Source organism: Sarcophilus harrisii, chromosome 1, assembly GCF_902635505.1.
Source record: "Sarcophilus harrisii chromosome 1, mSarHar1.11, whole genome shotgun sequence".
Lineage (NCBI taxonomy): Eukaryota > Metazoa > Chordata > Mammalia > Dasyuromorphia > Dasyuridae > Sarcophilus > Sarcophilus harrisii.
The window spans coordinates 346,806,986-346,824,469 of NC_045426.1; the positions used below are offsets into that span (position 1 = coordinate 346,806,986).

The window sequence follows — 17,484 nt, forward strand, 5'->3', positions numbered from 1 at the left end:
TAGAGGTGTCAATGTGGATAGAGCTCTGTGTCAAGTCAGCAAAACCTGAGTTCAAATCCAGTTTCAAAAACTTTCTAGCTCTGTGACCATAAGTAAGTCACTGAGACATGCCTCAGTTTCCTCATCTATAAAAGTTGGATAATAATAGCACTTATCTTGAAGGGTTGTTGTGGGAATAAAATGAGATAATATTTGAAAAATACTTTTTAAATCTTGCAGTGTTATATAAGTGTGTAGGAAGGAGAACAATGATGACCAGGAGACACTATTGTGATATCTTGGACCACTCTTTTTGGAGAATGTCACAGATTCCAAGTTCTAGGGAAGTGTGACTATATCATTAAGGAAAAAATTCTCAGCATGGGTAGCTACTGGGCCTCCTTGGAGATGTCAAAATGACAAAGGAGTCAAATATATATCTAAGGTTCTCTTTCCCCATCAGAATCTTGCTTGCTGATTTTCTGTGTCTCAGCGATCTAAGAAGAAATAGTCAGGGTTGGGGGTCTGGTTTTGGGTGACTTTTATGATGACCAGGAGTTCCTAAGAGAGCCTAAGGTCACATCTAAAGTAAAAATTGACCCTATCAGTCTTTAAACTTGTTTAAAAGCAACATACTTACCAATGAGAAGCAAGTTCAAAACAACATTAAATAAAGGATTTGAAATGCTAAAATCAAACCAGTTAGAAGCAAAAGATATTGACTATATTGCTTTAGAGATAGCCAAATTCTGAAGATCCAGAAACCTAGAACTTTCTGGTTCTGAATTGCACTTAACAAGGTCATTAGGTGCTTCTTAGCTGGGCTCTGACCCTTAATGGATATATGCAATAACACAATACTCTACATTATTTGTTTTTCTTTTCTGAGGCAGTTGAGGTTAAGTCACTTGCCCAGGGTCATACAGCTAGGAAGTATTAAGTGTCTGAGGCCAGATTTGAACTTAGGTCCTCCTGACTTCAGGATTAGTGCTGTATCCACTATACCAACTAGCTGCCCCTACTCTACATTAATCATATATGCAAAAATAGGAATATGTAATAACATATAATAACTAAATGGGAAGGAGAAAAGAAGGGAATAAACATTTATATAGCACCTACAATATGGCAGACTGCACTAAACGCTTTAAAAATATTCTTATACTTGATCCTCACAACAGTTCTAGATGATAGATACTATTATTATCATTATTTTACAGTCGAAGAAACTGAGGCTGAGAGATTAAATGACTTGCCTAGGTCATGAAGCTAGTATGTATTGGAGGCTAGATTTGATTCAGACAGATCTTCCTGACTCCAGGCCTAGAATTCTATCCAGTTCAACATCTAGCTATTTTAATAAAATGCTCTTTATTAATTAGCATCTTCTGAATCTATAACCTCATGAGAAAATGCACATTTAGAATTCTCCAGCACCTTTCTGTATAAAGGAAGGAAAGCATAAGAAAGCTATATATATATAAACTCTCTCCCACTCTCCCTCCTTCCTTCCTTCTTTCTCTCTCTTCTTCCCTCTGTGCTTTTCTCTTCCTCTTTTCCCCTCTCTCTCTTTCTCCACTCCCATCTCTGTCACTGACTCTGTCTCTCTGTCTCTCTCTGTCTCTCTCAGTCATTCATTCTCTCTCTCTCTCTCTCTCTCTCTCTCTCTCTCTCTTTCACATACACACACAGTCACACAAGCACACATGCAATACATATATACAATTGGATAATTACACTTAAAAGAATCCAGTGAGAGAAAAAACATGTTAAGATAAAACAACAACCTGATCCTTATTCCTTAGTAGAAAGCAGGAGACACAGCAATAGACAGAGATAGAGAAGAGAAAAAGGAAGAAAGAGGAGAAGGAAAAGAAGGAAGAAGAGGAGGAGGAAGAAGAAGAGGAAGAAAAGGAGGAGGAGGGAGGAGAAAAATACTTTTGGTTTGTTTAGAGTAGATGAAATCAGAGAGGATATTCATTTCAGTCTTTATATTATTAGTCCTGTGTTACAGAATTAGACTTACCTACCTTATCTTTTGCTATTCTAAGCACTACGCGAAATATTTATAAAACATTCATATATAGACTTCAAATAAAAATACTTTTACTTATAATAGACCTGAGAAATATGATGATTTTTATGCACTTTCCAGTACCATTTTATGATTCCATAGAAGAAAGGATGATGTGAATATAATCACGTTTGGGGAGTTATTTGATCACCAAACATTTATAAGTACCCATTTGTCCCAAGTACTCTCCTAAGCACTGGAGATACAAAGACAAAAATAAAACAATTCCTATCCTCAAGGAATGCAATTTCAATCAATCCAGGGGAGACTGTAAGTACATAAAGAAGTATAAACAAAATCGGTGCTGGGTGGCTTTGGAGGAAAGGTACTTACACCTATGAAAGAAGATAACAAACATTTTGTGGAGATGGAACTTCAGCTGAATCTTGATGGTTACTGGGATTTGAGACAATTGAGAAGGAGGTAGATACTAAGCAGGTTAAACACACACACACACACACACCCTAAAACAGTGGAATGTTACCTTATTCTATTTGATTATTTGATTTGTAATTGGGTATCTCTGGTCTTTCACAAGTTTGTGAATTTAGCATCTTAAGAGCTATTGGACCTAAGAGCAAGAGAAGACTCTATATAGTACACTAAATTAATCTGAGATATTATCTCATATCTATAGTAACATCAGTTATTTGCTCACTTGGAAAGGGGGAAAATGAATTCCTAAGGCACAGTATATAAGGGTGATATACCTTAAAAGTATATCTTTATCTGTATTGCTGTGAAAAGAGCAATCCAGAAATGTGAGATGAACTAGAAGCAATCAGAAGCTACTTGGTAGAATTACAAACACCCTCATGTACTATCCATTCCTTGAAAGAAGGTATACATTTTGTATTCCTTTATATTCCTGACACTTAGTATCGTGCCTAGCACATTGTAAGTGATTATTAATTACTTGTTGAGTGAGTAACTGCTTGCCTGGGAGATATAATCTGAGGAGAAAGTAAGCCATGTTAGGTGGGTTACTACTATTAAGATGGGAGAGGAAAAGATCCATGATGAAATCAAAAGCATTGCCCCTAGTATGGAGGGGGAAATGTGAGGGTTTTAAATTATTGTAATCAAGTTCAGTTACTAACTTAATAAATTTTTGGCACAATAATCTATTTTAGAAGAGTTGACATGGAACTTGACATGTTACTGAAATATTGTCTGTCATGTAACTACCTATAATGTTTTACACAGATCTTCTTGACCTATTATCTGGCTGGAGAAAAACATTGTCCACATGCCTCAATAGGAGTGATTTATAGGTAGGACTGAAAATGCATAGTGGACAGGTGGGCTTGGAAAGAAGGACCCTATGACTGTTGGTGGTAAATTTGCTGGGGATTTAGTTGCAGAAATATTTATAGTCAAAAATGTATAGTCAATAGAAGGGCTACTCATGGTTTCAAATCTGACAAGGACTCAAATTTAGGTTTTTATGAGTGTTCATCTGCCTGTTGAACATGGGCTTCAAAAAAAATCTGGGATTCTTCAGCCTCCCAGGAAGTCTGAAAATGTTTTAGGGTTTTATGGCTGGTGTGAATGGTGATAATTGGATGTCACTGACTCAGAATAATGTCTCCATATTTCACAGGTGCTTTTAACTCTGAGCAATAATTTTTCTCAGACTGTATAGTTCTACTTCATGGTGGACAGCTTCATCAGGAAATACACATAGGGTCAGTGTATGTAGGAAGTAACATGTAACATAGAAAGAGCATGACTCAATGGGATCAGAGATCTAATCTTGATTTTCCAATTTGTGTGAATTTGGGCCAATTACGCATAATTTTCTGAGCCACTGAATTAGATAACCTCTAGATCTATGATATTATTGGGATCATGGTATTGATTTCCATGATTAACTTCCCACAAAACTAGATATATGAAGATAAGATTAAGATAACATGGTACTTCAGGTTGGTAAAAGAGACCTCTGGTTCTAGTATCCAGTGGAAACTCTTGAAGGGCCACTTAGGTGGTGCCATAATCTGCAAAGTGCTGAGCCTGGAGTCAGGAAGATTTATCTTCCTGAGTTCAAATCCCAATTTAGATCCTTTGTTGCTGGGTGACCCCGGGCAAGTTACTTAACCCTGTTTACCTCAGTTTACTCATCTGTAAAATGATCTGGAGAAGGAAATGACAAATCATTTCAGCATTTTTGCCCAGAAAACCCCATAGAGGGTGACAACAAGTCAGACATAAGTGAAATGATTAAGCAGTAACAAAGAAAGTTCTAGGGGCAAGGAAGCCTTCAATGGTTCAGTGAGAAGAACCTTTAAGGCAAAGAATTTGAGAGGAAATTAGAATATAGTATACTATCAAGCTGATGAGCTTGATACTATGGGACCTTTAATCTCTGGCTAGGATGATTGAGCTTCTTAGAATTGTATCTAAAAACAAAATAAAATTCAATAAAACTGGCTTTTATGAGCTATTTAGTGCCTAACCTTTTGTTATCCCTCCTTTTTTTTGGTGGGGGGGGGGGTTGTTGCTCAGAGGCATTTTTTGCATCTTCTTAAGGTTGGCAGAGAAATCCTGAAGTACTAATAAGATTACTCTCTGAGGCAAGCAGAAAAGGGCACTGTTGGAAATCAGCTCAGCCTTACAGTCCCACTCCTGTGGAGGTCTTACTGTATCTTACTGTATCTAATCAGAAAGCCAAGTTATGATGTCAAACATCTGAGACTAAAGTTCACCTATAAATCTGCCCATGGTGTTTGCCATCCTTTGCTAAATTCCTTTTAGGTTATCCAGCCTCGAGTTATTTTTCTCTTTACCTCCCCATCCCCCTACCTCATGATGTCTTTCTCCTTGTTATAACTAAATCTTTTAGGGTGCTAAATTCGTCTTTGGATTTTGCCTGCCAATCGATAACTTATTCTCACCTCATGGGGTATTCCTTTTTTACTGTGAGTTCCAATGAGAAACTGATCTTTTCCATTGTTAACTGTTAAATCCCCTTTCCTTGCTAACTATATGTTCTCCCAAATCTGTTTCATATTAGCATTCCTGATGCCCATTATACCTTTTCATTTTGCCTCTTGTAATTTTTTATCATTTTGCCCTTTGGCAAAGGAGAAAGCCCTTTTGAATTCTTCACATGTAAATTGCTACTGAACCTCATCATTTGATCCCAAACCAAATTTGTTGACATTCATTTGGTGACAATTGCTCACCTCAATCTCATTAGGCATCCTTTAGTAAAAACTCAGTATTTTTCTTACCCCTCCCAGAAAGCTATCTTTTATAATAATTTTTTTAAATCACAGAAGAAAAAAAAATCATAAAAACGATTCAGTATATGAAAAAAAATCTGCCAATATCTTCAGTCTTTTCTCTTTCACTGTGTTAACTTTTTGTTTCTACTAATTATTGTAACTAGATGTTACTTACAAGTTCTATTGTTTTTAAACTACTGAAGAATTGTAATTGCAATCAGTGCACTCTTACTTCAGAATTGCCCCAGGAAAAGCACTGTTTGCCAAGCTCTACCTAGTTTTAGCTATATATTTAAGACTGAAGCTTTTGGCAGAAATGCCCACATCTTTAAGTAGATTCCATTTTTACCAATCAGAAAGACTTTATTTCCAGATCCTCACAGAATTCTAAAGTGGATAGAAACCTCTATGGCCATGTAGACAAAGGAATTGGAAAGGACTACAGAGGTTATCTAGTACTACTCCTTTATTTTACAAATGAGGAAATTGAGAAAGGGTTAAGTAACTTGCTGGAGTTTCCCAGAGGTATTTAAGATAGCACAGTCAATAAAGCACTAGACCTAGATTCAAGAAGATCTGAGTTCAAATTCAATCTCAGAACTTCCTAGCTATGTGACCCTGGGCAAGTCATTTAACTATCTGCCTTAATTTCCTTAACTAATAAAATGGAGGCAATAAAAATATTTACCATTTAGGATAGTTGTGAGGATCAAATAAGATAATAATTATATTTGTAAAGTACTTAGCACAATGCCCAGCACATAGTAGTCATTTAATGAAATTGTGTTTCTTCCACCTCTTTCCTCTTTTGTCTTGAGACAAAATAGGGAAAGTTCCAGGTTAAGATCTCTGGAGGGAGGGAGGTATTTAGGGGCAATATGAGCTTATGAAGTCCTTAGAAGACTGAAATGGATTAGAAAACCACTCATTGAGAGGCAGGGGTATATTGAACTGAGTTTTAGAAGATATGAAGTCAAATTCAAGTTTTGTCATTTGGTATAACTTTAACTTGCTGTGTGTCCTTGGTCAGGTTATTTTACTCTCCCATCCTAACAGGTCACTTCTGTAAACTGAGGGTCTGTGACCTTAATTTTTTTTTTTTTTTTTTTTTTTTTTTTGATAACTGTATTTCAACATAGAGCAGCTAGGTGACTTAGTGGATAGCACACCAGGTCTGAAGTCAGGAAGATTTGCATTCAAATTTGACCTTAGATACTAGCTGTGCAACTCTGGACAAGTCACTTAACTCTATTTGCCTTAATTTCCTCTTCTGTGAAATGCTCTGGAGAAGGAAATGGTAAATCACTCTAGTGTCTCTGCCAAGAAAACCTCAAATGACTTCACAAAGACTCAGGACTGAAACAACTGAACAACAACAATTTCAATATAATTGTTTTCCTTTTGAATCATATACATTTTATTTTATATGTTAAAAAATGTTATTTTATGAAGGAATACATAGGCTTTGCCAAACTGCTAACAGGATTTGTGTCCTAAAGTTAAACATTCCTGACCTAAGTAATCTCTAGGGTTCCCACTAAAATTTCTACAAAAGTCAGTGGGGATTAAGACAGGACAGAACAATGGCACACATGCTATTATTTCACTATATTGGCTAGAGCTACTCTTATTGAGACATATTCATTTTTAAAATTTTATTTTTAATTTATGAAATAAAAATGTTTTTAATTTATGAAATTCCCATAACATATCACAACATAGCATAATTTATGAAATTTCCATAATATATCATAAAATTTTTGAATATGAAACTGCAAATCTACTATGCACATCTTGCTATTCAAATATATAACAAAATGATTGTGTAAATTTCTTTCTCCTCACCCCCTAATTCTAGAGATGTTTATTACTGAGCACAAATAGATAAACATTATATATATATATAACCATTCTATATACATACTTCTTTCTTTGGATACAGTATTTTTCTTCATGTATTCTGTACGGTTAATTTGGGTACTTATAATTGGTTAAAATAATTTGCTCACTCAAAGTAGTTCTTAAAACAGTATTATCTTTCTTGTATATAATGTTCTCTTGGTTCTGTTAATTTCATTCTTCATTATTCCATGCAAGTCTTTAGATTTTTCTAAGATCTTTGAGCTCATCATTTCTTGAGCACAATAATATTCCATCCTAATCATATACCATATTGAATTTTGCTAAGCTGTTCCATCTCTTATTATTTGTATAGGCAGGATTTTGAGCTTTTGAAGCTTATCAGAAATCATTTAGAGTTATGGATTCTATTTTAGCTAGATGATAACATTAGTGAGCTCTGCAGATATGGTTATTGTATTAATGCCAGGGGAAGGCCCACTGTAGCTGGCCCATTGATGAACAGGATTCTATTATCCATCTCACTTAATAAGTATAACACCACATTAATTGTTTGAAATTGCTAAAGCTTTACAACCCAGAAAGTTTTGTAGTCAGGAAATCAGGAGCCTGGTCTTCTTCCCTGCTTTGTCTGCTATTAAGCCTTGAATAATACGATTAAGAATTTTAGAGAGAAATTACTTTTAGGATGGATTAGGAAAGGTGACTTAACACTCTCTTCTTCTTGGAGTTACATATTTTAGTTTTTGTGGATTTTTCCATGAAGATAGTATTAACCTCTTAGAGAAAGAATCAGAAGAGAAAATGATAAGATAGATTACAAAGGAGAAATCAGGTCAGTCCCGAATATATGTCAGGCACTCAGTAAATATTTGTTATTCCCCCTCTCCCTTAAAATAGGTTTTGCTGATGATTCATTTCTGGAAATGAAATCTCCCAGTTCCATGCCATTCTTGGGAAATTTGTTCTTCCTTGCAACAAAGAAAAAGAATTAAATAAAAACAATAAATCAATGCTGTGATCACCTCTAACAATCCTTGCCATATTCTGCACTCATTAACCCTGACTTCTTTGAGAGCAAAGCTAGAAGTTGAATTATTTGTTACTGTGAGATCATTGCCATTTCATTTGCTTGGGGTTCAGTTTCTTTTTCAGATCTTTTATGTTGTTGTGATTCTCTTATTTCACTCTGCATCAGCTGAATGAATGGAATACATACACACGGACACACACATTCACTCACTCATTCATTCACTTACTCTTAAGGGTGGCAAACAAATGCTTTAGGAGGAATTGGTTTTTGCCTTTCTTGTTATCTTTAGTGCCTGGTACCTGGTCTATAATAGGCAGTGGGAATGCAAATACAACACAAAACAGCTCCTTCTCTCTAGGGGCTTATATTCAAATAGGGGACACAAAACATAAAAGGAAATAACAACCAGGAAAGGGAGTTTGGATCTGGTGAATCAGGGCTGTTGATTTGATCAACAGGGAAGCAGATTGGAGAGTACTGATTTATCTACTTTGCCCAGAGCAAAAGATGGAAAATGGAGTTGGGAAAAGGGAAAAATGAGTACCAGCAGGGATACAAGGTTGTGTAAATACATGCCTTTTAGGATGTAAATTCTAATCTGGAGTCAACCAGATAGAGTAAACAGAGTTATTTTCACCAATCAAGCCAGTTTAGATCCAGGGCAAGAGATCCAAAGCTAACTAGAAGTTCTGTCTTGAGGGATGGAGAGTATAGTGTCTTGAGTAGTCCAGAATGTGCTGTACCAAATTGGGAAAAGTAGGGCAAGTCAGGGCAAATCAGTGAGTCTTTATTAAATGCTTACTATGGTTAGTGCTAGGGATATAAAAAAGGCAAAAGCAACTCTTGTCTCCCCAAGCCTACAAACTAATGGAGAGGCAACATTCAAACAAGGCTAATAGAATAAATTCTAAATATGCACAGGGGAAAGGCATTAACATTAAGGAGAAATGGGAGGGGTTTCTTGCATAAGGTAGACATGAGACATGAAGGCAATAGGTCAATGAAAAAGCACAATGTTGGCGGATAGAGCACTATCTATAAGAAACAGCAAAGATTGTAAGAGAGTAAACTGTAAAAAGACTGGAAAGGGAGGAAGGAATGACATCAGAAAGGCTTTTTAAAGGCAAAAAGAAGATTTTATGATGCAACAGGGAGACACTAGAATTTATTAATGAGGGAAGGGGAGAGGTAGGACTAACTAGGTAGCAGAGTAGATAAAGTGCTGTGCCTGGAGTCAAGAAGACTCCTTTCCCTGAGTTCAAATTTGGTCTTGGACATAGTTACTAACTAATAGTAACCTGGGCAAGTTACTTCCCTCTGTTTGCCTCAGTTTTCTCATCTGTATAATGAGCTGGAGAGAGAAATGGCAAACCACTTCACTATTTCTGCCAGGAAAACCCCAAGTGGGATCATGGAGAATTAGAAATGTCTTAATAATAGCACTGTGGAGGTGACATGGTCAGATACACACTGTGTTTGAGGTTTAGCACCAAATGATGAGATTGATGTAGTCATTGCATGATGAGATTTAGGAGAGCAATTGGCACTAAACGTTGCTATTCAGTCATTGAAGAATTCACAATGGTCTATTTATGAGAAGAGATTACAGACAAAATAAAAAGATAAAATAAACACAGAAATGGTAAATATGAAATAAGAGTTGGGAAAAAATATAGTTAGACACTATGAGGCTTGGGGGAGGGATAAGGAGAAAGACTTCTTGGCAAATGCCATGGTGGGCTAACCTAAAAAGTATTTAACAAAGATGATGTGAGCTGTGGAAAGATTTATAGGAGGTAATTTAACCTCAGGAGTTTGACATAACTTGGATTTCTGACTGGACATACCCACAGCCTCCACCGAAAGTGGGACTATAAGGTTGACTTGATCAGTACCCTTCCCTGTTTGCTTTGGGGAGTCATTTTATCAGCACTTTAGGCTCTCTATGCCAATGCAACTTAGTGGCTTGGGATCCCATCAAACAGACTAGAGCAAGGAGAGACTTGAGGCAGAACACCCAACCCAATAGTCTATTGAAATCCTTCAGGAATGAGGTAACAATGAGGACCTATGCCAGGTGGTGGCAATATCCTGGGAAAGAAGGAGGTATGTATACAAGGGATGTTGCTAAGGTAAAAATGACAGGTGTGTTGATAAATTGGATTTGTGAAATGAGAGAGAAAGCTAGGTGGGGAACCTAAGCAAGTGAGAGAATTGTGTTCTCAACAGCAGTAGACAAATTAGGAAGATGAAGGTTGAGAAGGCAGATGAAAAAAAAATAAAGAAAATACTGAATTCACTTTTGGACATGCTAGGTTTAAGATGTCTTCAAAATACAATATCTCCAATTTATCTTGTATATATTTTATATGAACATATTTGTTTGCATGCCATCTATTTCATTCTATTGTGAGTTTCTTGAGAGGAAGCATTGTAGGACAGTAGATGGAATGCAGGATCCAGAGCCAAGAACACCTGAATTTATCTTGGCCTTAGACACTTATTAACTGTGTAACCTTAGGCAAATCATTTAACCTCTCTCTACCTCAGTTTCCTCTACTGTAAAATGCCTCTCATCATAGCACCTACCTTGCAGGATTGTTGTGAGAATTAAATGAAATAATTTTTGTCAAATGAGATATTTGAGACACAGCATGGTGTCTGATAGTGATTAATAAGTTCTTATTTGTAGAGGGCTGAAACTCTTGAGTCGATGCACTGAGGTCAGGACAGCCGAACACTTGAGGCTAACTACTGATTGGACAATACTCTATGGGCATATACTTAGAAAATGGTCCTTTCCGCTATCCATGCTGGCTCAATGATTGGTGTATACAGAGGATTGTAGGAGGGACTAGAGAGTGGAGTAAGACTAGCCAGGGTCACACTCTTGGTGGTAGACAAGAGAGAAGGTGGTCACAGAGATTCTGCTTCCATCCTGCTCCATCCTGCATCTAAGGACCAAGAATAAAGACTGAGAACTTTTGCTTATCCTGACTCTGGCTGATTCTGGGGTGTCCTGGGTGCTAGTGCGGTCATTACACTTTTCTTCTTCCCCTCTTGCCTTTCTTCACAATGCCTTGCACATAGTAGACAATAAATGTTGGTTGACTTGATTAGGCTCTTCTCTGGGCTTATAAAGATAGAAATAGTGCTTGCCCCCTTAATATATGATTATACAATGTATTGGGAAACTATGTATGCAGAACAATTATATTCAAAATACATAAAAAGTAACTACAAGATAATTTCCCATGTAGGAAGTGCTATCTATTGGGGAATGGTCATAATAGAATGGTTTGGTGGCACTAGCAAGTCCATCTCTTGAGTTGGTGATAAGTTAATAAGAGAGAGCCATGCCCTTTTGGAGTCAAAAAACTGAAGACAAGACAAAATTATGATAAATAAAGCCCTCCCTGCTATTTTTCTTTCTCCTTATGGGGGCATCTTCTAAGTGAGAGCATAATAGATCACATTTAGAGGGTATTTTGAGATTTTTATGGTATTCTAGTCATAAAACCTGGAACAGAAATATAATATGTTACTAATGAGAGAGTTCAGTTACCTAGGTATCTGCTAAATCATTTTCTCTGCCAACAGCCAAGCAGATAATCATTTCTTGATTTCTTTTAAAAAAGGAAAGAAACTAGCAAAGAAGAAACATTATTTTGCTTCTGATTCTCATTTAACAGGGGAAAATAATTGCTAGGATGAAATTTGTGAGAACTGTGATTAGAAATGGCCATATCATATTAGAAATGGTTGTAGATAAGGGAAATCAAATGTGGCATGCATTCTACATTTCTTCAGAGGGGATTTCAGAGGAATGAAGAAGGATAGGTAATAGAAATTTATAGGGTAAATTTTTATTAGGAGAGAAGAGGAATTGTGAAGAAGGAAATTCTTCTATTCTTAAAAAAACCCCAATAACACATCTATTCTGAACTTCAACACCAAAAATTAAGAGCATTTCCATATACACAACACAAAAAGAATATGATACTATTAATCTCCATATAACTTGTAATATTACTTGACTAGGTAAAAAAGGCCATTCCTTGCATCATTTCTTTCTTACCTAGTCTTAATCATTGAAAGGGTGTTACCTCAATCCAACTGAAACTTTAAAAAAAAAAAAGCCAAAGTCTCCCAATGTATCTGGAGTCATTTCCACTTATCCTAATCTATATCTCTCCACTGGACCCAAACAGCTCTGGAGGTGAAAGTGAGGCAAGTGACCTTGTATAGCCCTCCCTCACTTCAGTCCAATTCACTTGCAATTCATGACACCATCTCCCTGATGTCATGGTCATCGGTTGAGAATGAAGGACAGACAATAACAATAACAACAATCCTACAGTATATTTACATGAAAAAAAAAATAGTACTCTCATTTTATAGGAAGAGAGTGTGTTATATTAAAAAGGCATTGAATTTGGAATCAGAGGAGCAGGATTGGAATTTTATCTAGTCAACTCACTAAACTTCTTGGGCCTCAGTTTCCTTATTTATTAAAGTTGAGTAATAGATGATTTCTGAAGCCCCTTTTAACTCTAGATCTATTGTCCTAGATGAGGAAACCAAGTCTCAGAGGGATGAGCTATATGTCCATGGACATACAGCTAGAAAATTAAAGTCATAGATTTAGAACTGAAGGGGGCTTTGAAAATTCTAGCTCATTCCTCTCATTTTCTAGATGAATAAACTTAAGTGAGTAAAGCAGAAGTGACTTCTGTGTTCACCTGTGTTTAGACAGATAGCAAATGATTGACTGGCATGCCAAGCTTTTTTTCTCCAAATCCAGTGGTCTATCCTTTGCATCAGAAGCATTAGTATCAAGAGTCATATTTAGGGCTCATGACTCCAAATCCTCTTTTACTTATGCATTTTAGTAATATTTTAAAAGTGTATCACATGATTACCTTATTTTCATTAGTTTAGAGCACAGTGGAAAGTAGGGAAAATTGAATGAGATATAAGTCAAAATAATGTCATGTTTTCTCCATGATATCACTTGACACAATGTCTAATTATTTTTTTCCATGGAAGTATTGATTTGGTAATAAAGGAACCAGAAGTGATAATATGAAATAGATTTGGGAGAGCATAATTATAAAAGAATATCATAAAATAGTGTAATGGCTCAATTTATGATAGAGGCATCCATCATAGATAACCTATATTTGCCATTTATTTATGTAAAATAGCTCAAGCTATTGAATACAGACTCAAACAAATATGACTAGGTGAGGTAGAGTCAGATTGATTGAGCAACTTGCTTTTGGGGGGACACCATTTTTTAAGTTTCTGGGGAGGAGCAATGAGAGCAGGATTTAGGAAATGATTAGAATGTGTATTAAGATATTGAGACTGTCTTAAAGATAGTCTTAAAAACTGAGTTCCCATCAAAGTTGCCTCAAATATTCTAATAAGATAATTGTTGAAGAGGTTTAATACAGGATGGATGGATTAACCATGGACTCAGGCTTCACATCATTCTATGCAAAAAGGACTATCTAGGAGAACTGACTTGATTATGATTTGATAATAGGGATACTTTAATATTTATTACATTATATTATATATTATATTTATAATTTTAAAAACAATTTCTGAGAATAAGCTGGTTTAGGATTCACTCAATTTCACCCACTGAAAGGGTCCCCTATAAGTCTAGAATGTCATGGATAGAAAGAATATTAGAATAATTTTCTAGGTAAGAGAATTAAGGCCAGATTAGAGAAAATGACTTACTCCATCTAACTAGTGGCAAAGCCAGGCTTAAACCCAGCCCTAATGATGATAATCCCAGTGATCTTCCTACTACAGGGTGGTTATTTTTCTTGTTTTAACTTTTCTTTGTTCTCAAAATATTTAATTTGCCCTGGCTCTGGGCAGAGTATGAAAAGGATAGTTTTAAATGAATCAGAAACCTTCTTGTTGTGCAGTGTCCCTGGCTTATTTGGAATTCATGAATGGATGAAGGAATAATGAGAATGTGATTTTTAAAAGTCAACTTATTATGGTGCCCAATTTTGGCACCATCACATCACTTTTAAATGTTTGACATTTTATTCACTCATATCCATTGAATGGCCACATTTGGAAAATTTCTTCTATTCTTGATGAACAGGATTAAGTATCTATTCATTTTCTGATTGCAAATATCTCATAATCATGTAGGGTAAAGTTTCAGTATTATATCTAAGTAGGATATCAGAGCTACTGCCCCATTTGGAGATGCTTCTTCTCTCCTAATTTCACCTAAATTTATCCTTTCACCATCCTTTACTTACATATTTATGCCTTGCGAAGTCCTTATTGGTATTGGCCAGGAAAGGCATTCTTAGCTAGCATGTCATGTGTGCTGGTATTTGTTGACTCACTGAATGATTAGTAATCCCTTTGATATTAGTCTAAGTGCCATCTGTTTCTCTTGCTAGAACTAGAAGGGACTTTGTATAGTTCCAAATATTATATAGCAATGAAAGTGAGAAAGAATGATAGGAGACTGCAGAGTCAAAGGCTCAGAACAGTTCCTGATGAGACTCACTTATGTTGGAAACTCTTTTTTTCCCCCTCAGATGGTTGGCTGTGACTATGAAATTGATTCCAATGCTACTGAAGATCGCTGTGGCGTATGCCTGGGAGATGGCTCTGCTTGTCACACGGTGAAGAAGATATTCAAGCAGAAGGAAGGATTTGGTAAAAAAAAAAAAAAAAAAAAATTTAAAGAAAGAAAAAGCTTCCTAGTTGTGTGACCCCAGGCAAGTCACTTCACCCTAATTGCCCCAGCAGCAAACAACAACAACAACAACAATAACAAAAGAAAAGGAAAAATTGAGACTGAGAATATGGGGATAAAACTTAGCAGTTAACTGGTATTTCCCCCAACACAATCTGATTTACTAAGAACAATATTTAAGATTTTTACTTATTTTCACTGGAATGTAATGAGAGCGTAAGACCTGGATTAAGAAAGGGCTCTAATATTTGAAATATTACCAAAAAATTCTAATGTGGAAAATATACAAGTGTCTTCTGCCCTCATCAATTAGATGTACTATAAAGTCCCTTCTAGTTCTAAATCTATGATTTTATAATTCTTAAAAATATCTGGATTGTGGAAAATCCTTCAGTTCTAAGATAGAAAAAAATTATTATATGTTATATAATATATCATGCCAGTTCAGATTTCTCCATAGATACATATAATCAAACTACTACCTTAGCATTGAGATGGTTACTTCAGAAATCCTACATTCTTTAGAGAGAGGATGAATTTAGCCTGGGAGTGAAGCTGACTCTTAAGGCTAACTGTGAGGATAAGCATTATATAATATGTAAGAAGGGGAGACAGGAAGGGAAAGGGCGGGAGAGAGGGAAAGGGACTGAGATAGACAGAAAGAAAGAAAGAGAGAGAGAAAGAGAAAGCAGAAAGGAAGGAAGAAAAAAGAAAGAGACAAAGAAAGAAAAAGAGAGAAAGGAAGAAAAAGAGAAAGAAAGAAGACAGATAGAGGAATAAACAGAGAGAGAGAGACAGACAGACAGAAGAGAGAGAGAAAGAGATGGAAACAGAGACAGAGAGCAAGACAGAGAGAAACAGAAACAGAGAGACATACAGAGACAGAGATGGAGGGAGTGAGAGATACAGAGACACAAAAAGATAAAGACAGAAAGGCAAACAAAGAGAGAGATTGAGACAGAGAGTTACAGAGACACAAAGAAATTAAGACACTCACAGAGACAGAGTGTTTAAAAGACCCTTGGATCATAGTTATAGAGGTATAATTTAGTTCAACTTTCACTTTTTATCGATAAGGAAACTGAGGCTGCTAAACCTTAAATTACCTGCTCAAGATCATAAAGCTAGTTTGTAGAAGAATTGGGATTTGAACTCAGGTCCTCTTACTCCAAATCAAGCCTGTTCCCCAATATACCAGGCTGCTTTTTATTATTGGACACTAGCTATGAGAAGTCATTTTCCAGTGTACACTGAAAATACTGTCCTAGGTGTAAACAGGAGGCAGTTTTCTAGTCTCTACTCTACCATTAATTTCTTGCATGCTTATTGAATAAATCTCTCAACTTTAGTTTCTTCATCTATTAAATGACCTACAAAGATCTCTAAGGTTTCTACATATGATGAAATTTAGTCAAATTGCATGTAGTTCAAGCAGCTCCATTCTTTAATTTGTCAGATGACTTGTTGCTCTTTAATTTTTCTTTTGAAAAAAGGGATATTTTGAATCTGGTTAAATTCTCTCCATGTATTCATTAGGTTGCATAGTAGGATGGAATATGATTACTTTATCATAGAATAATCATTGGATCCATGAAGAATATCCATTGGGAGAAATGTATTTGAATTACTTCATTGACAGATTCATTCTGGGTGAAATATAATCTTTGAATTAGTTATTAAGAATGTAGCAACTCAGCATATTTCAAGTATTTCATGATGATTTAAATGTTTTTTTCAGTCCTTTCAAAAAGCCTCCATTGTGTAACTATTTTCCATTTTTTGCATCATGAATATAATTAAATGAATTACAAAAAAAGTTGGTTTGGAGGTTAAGAACAATTAACCTTTATTTTCTTTTCTCCCTTCTTGGGGATTAAGATCTTTCATAGTAATTGAGTCAATCAGGTACAATGTGGATAGAGAGCTGTCCTTTGTCCACCTTATGCCTGTTTGCCACAATTGTTACAAAAGGTCTTATATGTGTGTGTATGTATGTGTATACAATTCATACATATTTATGCATACATTCATATACTTATATATTATATTTATCAAGGTTTTATATATGTGTGTATATATGCATACATACACACACTAGACAAGTCACTTGACCTCTCAGTACTCCAAGGAACTCTCTAAAACTATAGGTTACAGGATAATTTCCAATGTATATTGAAAGGGGGAATCTTCTAACTGAGGTTTTCTTATCAGTAAAATCATAAGTCTAGGAAAAAAAAATCACAATATTAGAGTTAAAACATTGAAAACCAGATTAAGAATTTTAAAAGCCAAGATCCTCATCCCTGTGAACCTTTGGAAACTGGCCACCTCAATGTCTGACTCGGGTTTCTAACAGTCTTTGACTTTTTCATAAGGATCTTGCATCTCCCTGGCTCCTTGGCCTTTCCTGGATGATGCCTTCCTTTATCATGGTCAAAGCTTTGCTCTTCATGGTCTTCTTTTCAATTTCTCTCTCATTTGCCACTTAGAATACTCCAGACATCTTTTTCTTTTCATTAGGACATATTTAAGCTACTTCTGCACTTATGTTGGCAGTCTAACC

At 35.8% G+C, this 17,484-nt stretch overlaps 1 protein-coding gene across 1 annotated transcript in view; it reads left to right on the forward strand.

Annotated features, from left to right (window-relative positions):
- Positions 1 to 17,484, forward strand: part of ADAMTS12 (ADAM metallopeptidase with thrombospondin type 1 motif 12) — a 467,290-nt gene that overhangs the window by 324,202 nt on the left and 125,604 nt on the right. Inside the window, exon 14 of the mRNA XM_031945878.1 lies at positions 14,761 to 14,881. Coding sequence (XP_031801738.1) covers positions 14,761 to 14,881 — 121 coding nt within the window. The remainder of the gene's footprint in view (positions 1 to 14,760; positions 14,882 to 17,484) is intronic.